This window comes from Ziziphus jujuba, chromosome 5 (genome assembly GCF_031755915.1).
Source record: "Ziziphus jujuba cultivar Dongzao chromosome 5, ASM3175591v1".
Taxonomy (NCBI): Eukaryota; Viridiplantae; Streptophyta; class Magnoliopsida; order Rosales; family Rhamnaceae; genus Ziziphus; species Ziziphus jujuba.
The window spans coordinates 2252646-2268233 of record NC_083383.1 but is presented as its reverse complement, the minus strand read 5'-3'; the positions used below and the strand labels follow the sequence as shown (position 1 = coordinate 2268233).

At 33.5% G+C, this 15588-nt stretch overlaps 2 protein-coding genes across 3 annotated transcripts; one reads left to right on the top strand and one right to left on the bottom strand.

The window, feature by feature from the left end:
• The first annotated feature begins 121 nt into the window (after nt 1-121).
• Nucleotides 122-5053, top strand: LOC107420389 (uncharacterized). The gene is made up of 10 exons (XM_016029331.4): nt 122-508; nt 994-1076; nt 1164-1241; nt 1735-1847; nt 1972-2037; nt 2395-2496; nt 2597-3155; nt 3552-3757; nt 3908-4071; nt 4655-5053. Exons 1-10 carry the CDS (start codon nt 378-380, stop codon nt 4788-4790), a joined length of 1638 nt encoding a protein of 545 aa, XP_015884817.1. The 5' UTR covers nt 122-377; the 3' UTR covers nt 4791-5053.
• A 578-nt stretch (nt 5054-5631) lies between these two features.
• LOC107420388 (NADP-dependent malic enzyme) lies at nt 5632-11252 on the bottom strand. Of its 2 annotated transcripts, XM_016029330.4 has the most exons (20): nt 11100-11252; nt 10520-10716; nt 9743-9863; nt 9512-9586; nt 8902-9053; nt 8697-8802; nt 8495-8560; nt 8063-8158; nt 7876-7947; nt 7687-7770; nt 7483-7581; nt 7325-7372; nt 7183-7236; nt 6989-7087; nt 6789-6878; nt 6588-6665; nt 6421-6495; nt 6231-6321; nt 5991-6119; nt 5632-5895 (listed from the first exon to the last, which is right to left on the bottom strand). In XM_016029330.4, exons 1-20 carry the CDS (start codon nt 11127-11129, stop codon nt 5807-5809), a joined length of 1851 nt encoding a protein of 616 aa, XP_015884816.2. In that variant the 5' UTR covers nt 11130-11252; the 3' UTR covers nt 5632-5806. The 2 variants fall into 2 exon arrangements, with proteins under 2 accessions (XP_015884816.2, XP_024930401.2); XM_025074633.3 differs by lacking the exons at nt 10520-10716; nt 11100-11252 and adding an exon at nt 9948-10399.
• Nucleotides 11253-15588: the final 4336 nt, after the last annotated feature.

The window sequence follows — 15588 nt, the reverse complement described above, 5'->3', positions numbered from 1 at the left end:
TTTAAAGAAATGGGCAAAGAATGCTAATGTAATTTTACCTAAAATTCAAATAGGAAAACCCGGAGTAAAAAATTTTACCCAAAAATAAAAACATAGAAAATAAAATAATTGGGAGGTACACGTGCTGTGCGTGACACATCGGCGTTTTCGACCCGTTGAGGAAGTATCGAATTCCTATCGAATTCCAAAACCTCACACACTGATTCGCTACTGAATTTTACTGGAAAATTGAATGCGAACGAGGGAAAATAAAAATAAAAAAGAAGAGTTGCCGCGAAGGCTAATACCGTGGCGGGCCTTAAAAGTTGCCATTTGTTTCCTTTCCCAGTAGAACCTTATAGAAGCCAACACCGGAGAACAACGGGAGAGGGAAAACAATGGACGATGAAAACATGAGCGAGAGAGAGAGGCTGCAGATCGAGCAGATTCTAGAGCTGGATCTCGAGGAATTGCAAGTCGAGGAGGTCGATGACATTCACGACTCATCCGACGATGATCGACACGCCACGTAATCTTCGTTTTCCCTGTCGTTATTTTCATTTAATTTTTTGATCTGCAAATTCTACAGACTGTTACATGACGAAGAACCATCATATTACTGTACAAATTGTTTATATTATTTGGGGCTTAGGGTTCTCGGAAACTTCCAGATGATTCGGATTTCATATGTTGAAGCATGCTTATAGTTAGTTTAATTTATTTTCACGTTAAATATGTGTTTTTCGTGTGATTTTACCACTTTGGTTTATAAAATTATACTGACTATTGGTCTGGTTAACTGAAGGTGCAAGAAGATTTTGAATTTGTTATTTATTGGCTTTAAGATAACTGTGGTGATTTTTAAAACAGAGAAAAAAGAATTGCAACAAGTGCCATTCATTGGTTATTGTTGTTACAAGTTGGATGAATTTTCTGTTTCTTTCAGTCTGTGATGTTGCTTTAAACTATTGGTCATGGATTAATGTGTTCTTTGCATTCTGTCATGAACTGAAGTGGTCATGGTTATGACACTGCTGGCACAGCTTATGAATTGACCTTCAACACCAGTTTGGCTTCTTTACATACATATCTTGGTGGTAAGCTTCAATTATTGGTGTTGTTTTCTTGTGCTTATGCTTATCTGGACTGTTGAGATTCATGGGGGTTTTATTTGCCTGTAACAGACGTTGAAGACACACACCATAGGGTTGCTTTTTTGGATGGCGGTGCTATCTTGAACCTTCCAATGTTCTATCTTGAAGGTATTATTGCGTATGTCATTAAAATTTAGCATTCACTTTCTGCTCCAGTCTGTTGCATTGTTTGCAATCAAATGTGTTAGCACTTCTCCGAACGTTCTAGAATGATAGGACTGTATATGCATCTCTGGTTTTAGCTTTGAGCAAGCCTGTTTAAGTTATTTTGTTCAAATAAATAGCACCATCTTTTGCCTTCTTATTACCAAAATGTTGAATTCTCTGTAATAGTTTGTATTATTGCCAACTTTTCATCTTTGTTTAATTTTCTAATTGCTTTTACTGCTTTTGCTTAAATGTGCACAAATAAGTCTCTCCTCACTATTCATAAAAAAAAAATAATAATAAAAAGTTTATCTAGCCTTGCAACTGTTGACACGGTAGCTTATGAGTAAGGTGAATCGGGTTTGATTTTGGGGTCGTATTTGCATTCCTCCTTTCATTTCCCTTTGTATTCCTTTTAGAAGGAAAATTTATTTTTGCTGTGTGACTTATTCAGGAGTTGTTCTGTTCCCCGGGGCAACCCTTCCATTAAGAGTTATTCAGCCCAATTTTGTAGCTGCAGTTGAGAGAGCTTTAACCCAAGTTGATGCTCCTTATACAATTGGTGTGGTAGGTAAACTTCCTATTTAGCTTGTCAACTATTTGCACATGCATATGATTGCATTTTTTTGCTTTTCTTTTATTTTACTTTTATACGTAAAACTTTAAATGAGATTTGGAATTTGTTGTCCAGGTTCGTGCTCATACAGATCCCAATAATGGAAGAATAAGGTTTTCAAGCATTGGGACTACTGCAGAAGTATAGTTACTATCTCCCCTTGCTCATGAATTGCTGTCTATTTCCTTGTGTTTTCCTCTATAGAAAAATTTCTTTATGGGCTTCTCAGAGAAATTACAGGGGATTTAAGTGGTGTCTAATTGGTTATTCTATCTTGGGTTGACCAGCTTGCAAAGCTAAGATTTTTAGGATAAATTTTTCCTTGTGTTTTATTTGCTATATTTGCAAGTTTACAACCATATAAATGCTTTGTATGACTGGATTATGTAGTGCTTTCTTAGCTAATTCTTGTTATTTATAGACACTACAGCATGAGATGTGCTGTGTTGTTCCCATTGCTCAATACTTCTATTAACTTGCTATAATTTACCTTTACAGATTCGACAATACAGAAGACTAGAGGATGGTTCGCTGAATGTTGTTACCCGTGGCCAGCAGCGATTTCGTCTAAGACATCGTTGGATTGATGTGGAAGGAGCGGTTAGATTGTTTCAGATTTATTTACTATTTATATTTCTTTTTTTGGGGATGTCTATATTAGGAAAGGCTGATTTTGAGTGATTTTATTTCTCTCTTTTAGCCATGTGGAGAAATCCAGATCATCCAGGAAGACACGCCATTGCGAACCCCAAGGGATGCATTTGGAAATATGGGACCATATAGTAATCGTCAGGGCCATAGTGTACTGTATATGGGTCCATCAAATGCCTCTCATGCTACATCATCACATATGTTTAGGGATGTGGACAAGGATTCTGAAACAGATTCAGATGAAAGCTTTGAGAGCGCACTTTCATTAACAGAAAGGAGAGTTCACCAATCTGCAATTGATTCTTGTTCTGGATATGATACGATTGGAGAATCAGCAAGTAGTGATGATGAGAAGTCGGAATCCAACCTTCAAAGATCTCATTTAAATGACTGTGACTCCACCGGATCACTGCTTTCAGAACCTGAGAAAGAAAATTCTTGCTTAGGGACCAGTTCCATCTTAGGGATGGAATCATGCAAAGGGAAACAACCTTTGAGTTGTTTGAAACATGCCAACATCAACCAGCTGCGTTCAGTTCCAAAAGCATTTTGGCCCCATTGGGTATATCGCATGTACGATTCTTATTGTCTTGCTCAAAAGGCAGCAGGTAGTTTGAATTTGCTTTTCTTGATACTGTTATAGATTGCAAGTTCTTAAGTTAAATTTGTATCTTTGATATATTGCCAAATTTGAACGTTCTTATTTAAAACTGATTATAATCTTCATAAATCTGTTTTAGCTATTTATACATCTTGCAATGTTAATTTTAAATTATAATTTAGCCTTAAAAAGACTCAAATAACAAATTTTTATGAACTTTTGTAGAATCAATAACATATGTTTTCACATGGCACCAAGGAAAAATGTAACTCATTTGGTCCTCGGGTAGCTCATTTATTTTCCGGAACATTTTTTCATATCATTTTTTGGGTCTATTTAGAACTCCTTTTATTTATTACGGACTATGTTTTCATTTTTTTCATTTGGTATTGATATTATGCAGATATGTGGAATCAAATTGTTGGGAAACCAAGCATGGAAAATCTTGTGAAGAAGCCTGATCTTTTATCATTTTATATTGCCAGTAAAATTCCCGTGTCTGAATCTACAAGGCAGGAGCTTCTGGAGATCGATGGCATTTCTTATAGGTTGCGCCGGGAAATTGAGTTGCTTAAGAGTGTTGATCTTATTCGCTGTAGAAACTGTCAGGTAATGCATGGTCCCACACAACAATTTGTGTGTATGCATGTGTGCTCTTGGTGCATGAACAGATGTATTTTACTCTTGCAGGACCAACAAGTACAGTATTGCTTGCCTGGTTATGATGAATTTCTTATTTCTTTTTCTTCTTGTATGCAGACTGTGATTGCTAGGCGAAGTGATATGTTGGTGATGTCTAGTGATGGTCCTCTTGGTGCTTATGTGAATCCACATGGTTTCGTGCATGAGATTATGACTCTTTACAAAGCTAATGGCTTAGCACTTATAGGACCAGCAGTGAGAGAGTACAGCTGGTTTCCTGGGTATGAACTTTTACCGTGATATACTTTCTAACAAAGTTACCATTTGAAAAATACTACCCGCTCACTTTTTTCCTTCCATTAGAAAGGATATTTTCCTTGAGAGAAGAAACTCTCTGTTTTAGCTCATAGGAATAGGCATGTAGGAACAGTCTGACATGGTATGACAGGGATACACCTCCGTTGTTTGTTTCTTTGGTCCCTGTTACTAGCTTTTTGTTTCTTTTTTGCTTTTATGTCTTAATAATTGCTGTCGTTTATGAAGTTTCTTCCTTTTTATCCTCCGTTTCTTTGATTAATCAGAAAACAGTGATGTGATCTTTCTCGAATAGTACTAGAATTAGGATTGCATAGCTGGCTTGACTCAACAGTCAACAATGTGTAACCTTAAAGATCCTTCCACTTGGTTGAGTCATCTTTTATTTAAGTGGGTATAACAAAATCTGCAGAAACGTAATATTTCATGCTGCTAGTTCCTGTTAATATGGCTGAGAAGTATTCATTGCATTGATTCAGATGTGATTCGGATGTGCCTTTAGATTTCATGTATTTCACAAACAATGTGCTGAATTTGCTGTCCTTGCAGGTATGCATGGAGAGTTACAAACTGTGCCACATGTGAAACACAGATGGGTTGGCTTTTTACTGCCACAAGCAAGAATTTGAAGCCTAGCTCATTTTGGGGTATCCGGAGTTCCCAGGTTTCCGAGGACATGCACTAACATCCAAATTTTTAATTGCTTCCTTGAATATTTCAGTGTAATGAGTTTAGTCTGTATATTGTTGCGTGTGTCAACATTGTCTTTATCAATCTACATTGAACTCGTACATAATCAGCTTTTTAACAGCATGTAACAAAAATGGCGCATGAGAGTGGCAGTTCTTGGCAGAAAATTTTGGCATTGGTGGTCATTAACAAATTTACAACCGCCATACCTTCATATGTATCATCATATTTCTCAGTGTTATTACTCAGTTTAGTTTAGTGTAATGTCTTCCCTGATAGACCTGGCAAAAGTTTTCTACTCATTTTTGTTTTAGATATCAAAAACGCATCTTTAGCATTGATGTATGTAGATCATCTTTTGCAAGAGACTTCTGTATGTTGCAGGAATATATTAGTATGGGGATATAGACTATTTCTCCTGGCTGCTTCGACAAAAAAGGCTCATATTATACACCAAATCAGTCAAATTGCCAATTTTTGAGGTCTCGATATGTCACATTGTGCCGTGATGTGGATGATGATGTTGTAAATGGATTGGCAGAACATGTGCATATGGTTAGGTGCACATGCAAAAGATTTAGTTGGTGAGCATATAATGATATATCTTGTATTACATGCACCGCATTAAGCGTGTGAGTAGCTTTAGATTAAAAGATGTTTTTCTTCACGTAGTTGGTGACAAATGCGACTATTTGCAGCTGATTAGACAGAGTAGAAAATTATTTATTTCTACTACAGGGTTTAAAACCTAGGATTTGTGATGAGCTAGAGTAAAATTTCCAATTCTTATTGTAAAATTCCTCACACGCCCATCAGATGTCTGATTGGTGACGCCATTTAAAAATCAAACTCCATTTCATTTGAATTAAGAAAAAAATTCAACCTTTTACAATGGACTAACAAAAAGTATAACATTACAAGTCCTGTAAGCAATGCCAGGACCAAATTGAACTACATAACGGAGCAGAGGGCTATACCAGAGCAGTTATAGGAGGAAAAATTGCAGGAATTTTAGCGATAGCTGCGGTAGACAGGGCTGTACATGCAGCTTTCTGCATACTTGACAAGATTCTTAGGACGAGGGAGATGAGAAGCCAGGCCTATAAAGCAAATGAATAATACAAAAATTAAAAACTTTTGCTGGTCGTTCTTGTATTGAACGATTCAACTTAAGCAGATCAGGTAAAAGACTCACCGAGTTCATACACCTTAGCGGCAACATTAGCAGCAATGTGGGCTGATATCTTTCTGATATTGGAAAATGGTGGATAAATCAATCCTTTATCGTAGTTTTCCTGCTTCACCTGAGCAGCCAAAGCTTCGGCTGTTGCAAAAATAAGAAAATTAGAAGTTGTTATACAATTGATCAGTTTTTTACTTTTTTATTTAGAATACGTGTATCAATCATCAATTATAACATTTTTTGTATGCTTACAGGCAGCCAAAAGCATATCATCATGTACACGAATAGCACCAGAGATGATCAAACCCAACCCAAAACCCGGAAATATGTAAGCGTTATTGGCCTGAGCAAGATAAGAAGAGAAAAGTAAGCTGCTATTCTCATTACTACAAATGATAATAAGAATAATAATAATAATGAACAATAAATATTAAATCCTTACCTGGCCAGGCACAAAAACTTTGCCTTCATAATTAACAGGGTCAAATGGACTTCCACTCGCAAAGATTGCTCGACCCTGTGTGATTAGAGAGGATAATAGTCAGAAAGGGTGGAATGGAATGGGATAGTCTATTTTAATAAAGCAAGAAACGTATGCAAATTTTTTACCTTGCTCCATTTGTAGGCTTCCTCAGCAGTACATTCAGATTGTGATGTAGGGTTTGAAAGAGCAAGAATGAGAGGTTTCTACATGCCAATCGCCACGCCAATGTTACTCTTCTATCAATTACATTAATATGATAATATATATACATATATACATATATATATATATATATATATAGAGAGAGAGAGAGAGAGAGAATCAACCTCATTAAAGGATGCCATGGCTTCGACGACTTCCTTGGTAAATGTCTTTCCTACTCCAGATGATCCTATCAAAACTGTTGGCTTGATTGCCTGACAAAATTAGGACAGACTTGCATTAAGATGGCAGTGAAAAAAAAATAAATAAATAACCTTTAAAAGGTAGTCTAAAATCGAAGTGTTGAAGCATATATCTTCCTTACCTTCACAGCATCTACAAGTTCCTTAACAGGTTCATGCTCGTGAGCCCAAGGCTTCTTAAAATGTTGAAGTGATCCTAGACGAGACTTAACAATCAGTCCCTGTAACAGAGAAAAAAAAAATTAATCCTGTTGTACAAAAAACAAAATTACTTTCTTTCCAAGCAGAAAATTCGAATTTTATGCCTGCCTACTACCTTTGAGTCCACTAGCCAAATCTTTTTACGGGCTTCTTCCACTGGAGATTTTATCTGCCAAGACGTTATTTAATAAGTTACTAATTATAAACACTTAGCTTAATGCAAACAACACATAACTCATCAGAAATTAATGAAATACCTGTTTTGATATCTTAAGAGCTATAAGCTCCGCTATTCCGGTTCCAGCCTTCAGTAGCCAAAACACAAAAGTTATGGGACAAGAGAGGAAACAAGAGGCAATGTACAGAAGAAGATTATAAGGGTTTTACGGAGATAAGAAAATTATTGAAGAGTTACCTCTCCAGCACCCAGGAATAAGAAAGTATGGTCAGCTAAAGAACCCCCAACTAATTTCAAGGCTGAAATAAGCCCTGCTAAAACCACAGATGCTGTACCCTGAACCACAGTGAAGAAAATATTTTATTAGGAGTATAAAAACATTTCATAACATGGAAAGAAAAGAAGCTTTTAAACAATCAGAAGTTTTTCCAAATAGTTTACCTGTATATCATCGTTAAAGACAAGGTGACTTGAGCTGTATCGTGACAGCAGCTCAAATGCATTGTGGTTTGCAAAATCTTCAAACTGAAGCAAAAACAAAGAAAGTGAATAAAATTCAAATACAAAACCAAAAAATGAACTTGGAAATTCAATAATTTATATAATTAGCACATTTGAACAAGTGAACACCTGAACAAGGACTTTCTCCCCATAGTTCTGCTTAACTGCATTCATGAATTCATCTAGAAGTTCTGTATATTCCTAAATCACAAAATAAAAATCCCACCTCAGTTTAATAAGATGACATAATTTCTTATGGTCAAAGAAACCAAGCCAACTACAAAAGAGGGCAGAAAAAAATGAACATTTCTCATACCTGCCCCCTTGCTCTTCTTTGCTTAAGCCCAATGTAAAACTCATCATTCAACAACTGCTCGTTGTTTGTACCAACATCAATAGTCACAGGCAAGCACTGCAAACAATAAAATGCAGGTCGTAAAATTTTTGGAACTGTTGGCAATCATTAATCCTAAGTTATCCAGATCCCATAAAACATAGAGAACTTTTATGTCTTTCACATGCAGAACTTGTATGGTGGAACTAATTCTAGAGTTACTTGCATTATATGAAATACCTTGAACTGAAAATGGTCCAAACCTTGGTTTAAAACTAACGTTCTAGGAATAAATTGTACCATTTAGCTTAACCAAAAGTAGTTGAAACCAGAAATTCTGTCAATGTAAAGGAACTGCAAGAGAAACAACAAAAGTAGTTCTAAAAGGGGGCACCAGTTATTAGTAGTGCTTACCGCTGAAGGACGAAGACCTCCCAATGCTGTATACAAAGAAAGCTTTCCCACAGGAATTCCCATGCCCTGAAACAATTCAAAACAACAATCAAAACAATAGCGAATTCAAGTCATACATAGATGTTTAGTGGAGGCAACATGTAAAACACATTTTGTACATGCAACTAACGCATTTCAACTGAAGGGGTCCAGGCATTAATACCTGGCAACCAAGGTCTCCAAGCCCCAAAATACGCTCACCGTCAGTCACAACAATAACTTGAATACTCTTCTCTGGCCAGTTCTTTAATACTTCAAGGATCTTCCCCCTAACAAATTCATAATTCAGAAGCTCAGTATCTTCTTGACAGCTATGCAACTAATTTATGATTGCTAAAAAAGTAATGTCAATAAATAGATGGCCTTACTTCTCTTTCAAACTGATATAAAGGCCCTGAGGGCGCCTGTAAATGCTCCCATATTTCTGGCAAGCCTCACCGACTGTTGGAGTGTACACAACGGGAAGCAGTTCCTCAACATTATCAATGAGAAGCTTATAAAACAGCCTTTCATTCCTCTCCTGTTAAATAAAATAGAATTGCACCAAAAAAAGAAAGTAAAGTTTAGTGCTTATATAATTTATGTACTATGTCTATCCAGACAACATTACATCAGGCCATCAATAGATTTATATTATCTGAAACATAAACACCTTCATGTTTTTGTTTCCAAATTTATGTCAAAAAAAAGCCACGATATGACCAAAATGGAAAAAGTAATATGAATCTTCATGACATAATCCTGGGATATTATACATTCTTAAATGCATACATTTGATCTGAAAGAGTCTAGTGAAAGGAAATTTTCCTACTTGTGGGCTTGAATATGATTAATACACACCACAGCACATAGGGACACTGCCTTATATTCAAGGAAAATGTTTAAACAACCTGACTGACAAAGTAATCAAGCTTCTTGAATTATGCTTAAATCTCACTCATTTCAATGTTCTTTTTGCCTAAATTAATTTTCTATTACCTGAAGATCCATCATGGCTATGTATTTATGTAATGGAACATCATATTGGCGAAGGCTGTGCATCAGCTTCCTTTCCTGAAATCAAAATTTATATATGGCTATTTAGAAGAGACATACCGGGGGGGACAAAAAAATAAATAAATAAAATAACTCCACTGGGAATAAAAAAGATTCTAATTTCTGTAAACAAATAGCAGCATCTGTAACTTTGAGAAAATGTAATTTTGTAACCTGAAGGTCCTGAGACACGATTGCGGGAGGCAGAAGGCCACGCAAGTAATGAGCATCTCTCTCCTTCTCAGTGAAAGCCAGCCCTTTATTATGGTGTGGATCACGCAACAAAGTGTATCCACTGTAACACAAAAATTGCAAATCAGATCAGAAATGGACTGAAAATTCAAATTGTGCTCGTTTATATTGGGATTTGATATATTACCTATAAACATGGCCTTAACAAGCAAGAACTAAAAATGTGAATGGGAATGAAGGAAGGATAGGGGTAACCAGTACCGAAGCCAAAGATTTATTAACAAAATTTGGAAAGGATTTATAAAGGCGAATCTTACAAGAGAAATCAGCTCACTAAAACAAGACAAAATTTTTACTTTTGAAACTGATCTTAGAAATACAGAACAAGAAAGTGCAGATTCAAACGTCATGAACTGATTGGCAACTGCTATAACATATATATATGTATATATATATTTCTTTTTGCTAATATAAAATATGGTTGTTTTAGAACAAAGAAGTGGGAGAAAACGATAAATTATAAGTAGTACAGGAAAAGGCATAGACAAAACTAAAGCATAAACTGCAAAATAAAAAAAGCAAGAATATAAAAATCAAAATAAGCATAGATCAACAAGCCATAGGACCACAACAAAAAGATAAACCTTCCACCAATCTTAAACATCTAAAACAATTCAAAAAAGAAACAAAACTCAAATCCTGACAAACAAATTTTTAGTTCCAACGTATACAATAGATTCAATGTGATCCATCTCACACCTTGCAATGGAGACGGTCCATGGGGTGACAAGTTGATCCTCCGTGGCTCTATCCTCACCGTACACGTCCTCAACACCCCCACCAAAGCCAAATTTACCATTCACTGAATTATCATGACTACCGTTCCTCATCTCCTTCAATGTACTCTCCATTAATGCTGAAACTTTCCTCTCTCCTTTACCCACCACCAGTTTCTTCTGCAAAGAAGACGAGCTTAAAGAGCAAGAATGCACTAGCACAACGAAAACCCAGAAAACACCGACACCTAAAATGGCCAACAAATTCTTGCTCTGTGTGAATAACAAATCATTGATACCACCTTTTATAGGCAACTATGAAATGGGTTCCTCTGGCTAACAACTACCAGGAGGGTTGAAAAATGAGGTAGGTTTCAATTCAATGTCAAACAGAAGAACATGAATTACCACGTGTACAATCTCATTCAACGAATCATCAACAAAGGTATATATATAATTAAAAATTAAAAAATTGAATAGAAAAATCTTATATAATATTTGCAATTTTGTTTTTAAATGTGGTTTTGACAGTGTTGATATACTGTGGATTAATTTATAGGTACCAGAAACTTGAGTGCGTTCAGCGATATCATAATGGTTGAACGTGTAAGGGCGGCAGATATTATATATTCTCCGCGTTTTCAGAGAGAGAAACTAAAAAGAGATGGAGAGAGAGAGAGAGAGAGAGAGAGAGGTCCGTAGCCTGTAAGAAAGTATCATTTTTCCTTTTAGAAATACTTTTTTTTTTTTTTTAAGGGACGGAAATTATTTAATTGAGCAACTAAATGTTTTATTTCTGTTTTTTTTAACTTAAAGTCTAAATTTTACTGTAGCTGGACGTAATTTTAACATGCAATTAATAATTTATTTTAGAGGTAAAGCATTTTTTATTTGTTCTTTTTCCTTTTTTTTTCCTGTGGCTTTAAGGCTGAACCTCGATTTCCCTTAAAAAAATAAAAATAAAAAAAAGCAAAGGCAGAGCTTAGATCATTCTCTACATTAGATTGTGTTTGCGTATTTGATTTGATTAGCGATTATGATGGGCTCACCAATAAAAACTTGCCCAGTCGCCTTGTGGAGACCGATCTTAACAACAACCAACAAATAACCAAAAAAAAAAAAAAGAAAATGAAACTACCACAGATTCACAAGCTGCATAAAGTACTTACCAAAACTATCAATACGATAATCTACATGTTTTATTTTCAAAAAAAAGATAATAATAAATATCTACACTATTTAACCCAATACTTAAACAGTAATTATATTATTTTTTAATTTAGTCCATATTATTTTTTCAACCTGAAAAATGTGCTAGGAGTCTATCAATATTCAATTCCCAGAATAATCATAACGTTTTGTAGCTACACAATTTGGGCAAGGCTGTGACCACAAAACCATTTGCTTTATTGCTGATATCTTATGACACAATATTTATGGGTAAGGTCCCATCAGTTTCAATTATTGGAGGAAATGACCTTAAATATGATGACCTAACCACCCACTTTACCTTCTCAATTACTCGTAACGTCTCTGTGATCTTATAGGTTATCATGAATCCTCACCTCGTTTTTTCTTCCTAATTTTTTTTTTTGCCTTCTTGGGTTGATTTAATTTATTATTATAGATATTATAAAAAAAATCTACCATACAAAATCACATGTGGTACCTAAACGGTAACCACCATCTAAAACACATGGTGTCTCATTTGGTGTCTCCTTCCTTTTTTATTTATTTTTTTTAATTTTTTGGGTTACCTCACCAATAAAACAAAGCCACAAACATTATAAATTTTATTGGTGAGAGGCCTAGGAATAGAACGCTGAATGGAAGGCAGTGGAATTGTGTCCACTGGACTTATGCTTATTATATGCTTTTGAAATTGTTTTTCATTTAAACCCAAATGGAAATGGGGCACTAATGGAGCTGTACCTTTTCACACTCTAATCTTCCTGGCTTTTTTCTTATTTTTATGTACCATTTTATTTAAAGAATATATCATGCATTCATAGACAGTGGAAGAAAAAAAAAATCAATTATCATTGTAATTTCATTTATTTATTATTTTTTCCTTGAAAAATATGGCGATGACTGAATTATTTTTCATTGTTTTGTAGCAGAATTAGTTTTAAATTTTTTATTTTTTTCTATTGTATTATATATAATCTGTTTGCCCCAAAATTTTATGGTATTAATAGATGGTAATAAAAGTTTATTTACTATTTCAACTAACTACAAAGTTAAAAGAGAAAATTAAAACATAAAATCGAATTGAAAACAATTTTAAATTATGAGTTTTTCTTCTTTAAATTTATAATAATTTGAGATTTCTAACAAATTAGGTAATAATAACAAATACTTAAAATAAAAAAATTATACAAAACTAAATAGAAGGGAAAAAAATTAAAAATCAACTACTTATTAAATAAAACCTTAATGATTTTCTCTAAAAATGTCAATAATTTAACCATCCAGTTTATTTTTTTTTATGTGATTTTAGCTTTTAATGTCTTAAAATGAATTAATGTTTGCGGGTAAATTGACTGCTAGCTGGTGCTGACGTGCCAGCCTTACCCTTGATGGGTACTCTTCTCGAGTCGTAATGAGGGGCAACTAGTAGTCTGTTTATTTGTCTAAATCATTATGTCGATCATATTTCGTTGGCAATTAATTACATATTTTTTGTGCGGTTTATTATTATTATATTAGATCTGTCAATTGTAGCATTGAATTTAATTCTTTTGTTATGTACTTGTTTCAAAATTAGATCTCTACCTACTTGCTTGGTGTGTATTCAGTTTCGCATTTCATCAACTTCCAACTTCCTTCAACACTATTACACCAAAAAAATAAAAATAAAAAAATAAGTTTTGGATGCTATATAACGCTGAATTCTTTTTACATACATATACATATGGATATGTATATATATAGCTGTTTGAATTTCGATATTCATGATTATCATGTATAGAAAAAAATGAACAAAATGGTGAAATTGGTCAAGATGATAGTTAAAAATGGTGTAGAAAAAAGTTGGTATAATATGACTTTTGTGAGGACGGTAGAGACCGGTGAAGGTAACTGTGTGAAAATCAAAGCACTGCTTGAATCCCCTTAATGGTTTACTTGGACCTAGACCTGGTAATTGTTTGTCACCTCCCAAAAATCCCAAAAAGCAGCTTTGTGGAAATTGACTCGGAACGGTCAATCACTTTTCATTTCGGTTTTTTATTTGTGTTCATTCTAGGAAAGTCATCAGCCCTTTTCGACATTTTTCAAATTACAATTTCTTCACGGGATTATGTATATTATATACACGTTTCAACAAATAATCTTCTTTGTGTTGGACCGTCGTTTTTTTTTTCTTTTTTTTAGTTTTTATTTTATAAATTAAAAGGATAAAATTTTGATTCGTTTTCAAACGCTACAGCCACCAATATGGAGTTTGTGCATATATATATATATATATGATGTATTAGTCTGTTCGGACCGACGCCTTTGAAACAGTCTTGGGTGCGTTGAGTGCCTGAAAGGAGTCCACAACATCTGCCATTTTATTGCTATTTTATATTAGATTAGAGATGGACAATTTGATTCTTACAACAACACTAATAGGATGGCTACAGTAAACGATAAACAAAATATTTTTTTTCTTTAATTCTATATTGTTAATTAGATATGATGATTATTTACCAAAAAAAATATTTATGGTGATTTAATCCAACTCCTCTTCTAAACACGGTTTTTTTTAATAAAATAATAAATAATGAAGTTTTTTTCCAACCAAAAAATTATCTTTAATATCATTTTTAAATTTTTTTTTTGATGAATTAACTTTAAGACCTAGCCATATTAATATATAATATATTTCAATCCATTCGTGATGAAATTTCATTCTTAAAAAAATTGGAAATTCAAACAACATCAGCATAATAAAAACAGATTTCTTCATCAATATATATGTATGATGTATATATTATTGTTATCTTTTCGTCCTAGTTGTTGGAGTACGTGAATTTTTCTGTATTATTATAATGCAAGAAAAAAGATTCCATTCATTAAACGTGAATCTTCTTAAAATATTTTTTAAAACAAAAATAATGGAGATATAGATTTTGTTTGTTTTTCTGTAAAGTATTTTTTGATAAGCCATTTTTAAATTCTGTTTAGAATAGTTTTTTACTTATGCTTTTTTAAAGATTTTTATTTTTTATTTTTACTGAAAAGTTTATTAAGAACCTATATTTCATTAGATTTTATTAAAAATTCTTATGATTCGAAAATTGTCAAAACATCATAAACATCAAGAGCTTATTAAAATCTAGAAGCAGATTTCTATAAGTAATTTCAAACATAATTTTATTGATTTTAGTTAAAAAAAATTTTAAAAAACTGTTCTTAAGAAGCTATTTTTAACTTATCGAAAGATATGCTAAACAGAACTATATTATTTTAACATAATCAAAAGATTTAGGATATTATTATTTATTTACCTTCTTTTTTTCTTTTTTCTTTTTTTATCCATAGTACTTGATAATTATGCATAACATGCACACCTAAAACTACGAGTTTATACGTGCTGCGCCAGCAAGTTGACAGATTAATATTATATTGGAACATTAATTTACGTGCAACACGCGTGCAATATTATTATCACCATTTGGTATATCTACAATAATAGATATATGAGAATCCCAATCTTATTTCGTTATGAAGTACCGGAAAAATAAAATTATATAATTGTTGTTTATTGATCTCAAGGCTAAAGCATGAAAATATAAAAATGGAAATTATTAGTTATTTGGGATCTTGCGCTTCACTTCACCATAAATATCTTCTCCAACAAATCTTTCTTCTGGTAAATTGCTTTTTTTTTTTTTTTTTTTTAAAATCTAATTTTAGTTAGAAACATCATTATACAGTTATGATAATATTATAATTCCTAAATTACCCTTATATTTAAAAGACTTTCTTGGATCGTTTTTTCCATCCACACACACTATAAAAAATAGAAAACAAATAAGGGAAAACTTCAAAAAAAAAAGGAAAAAA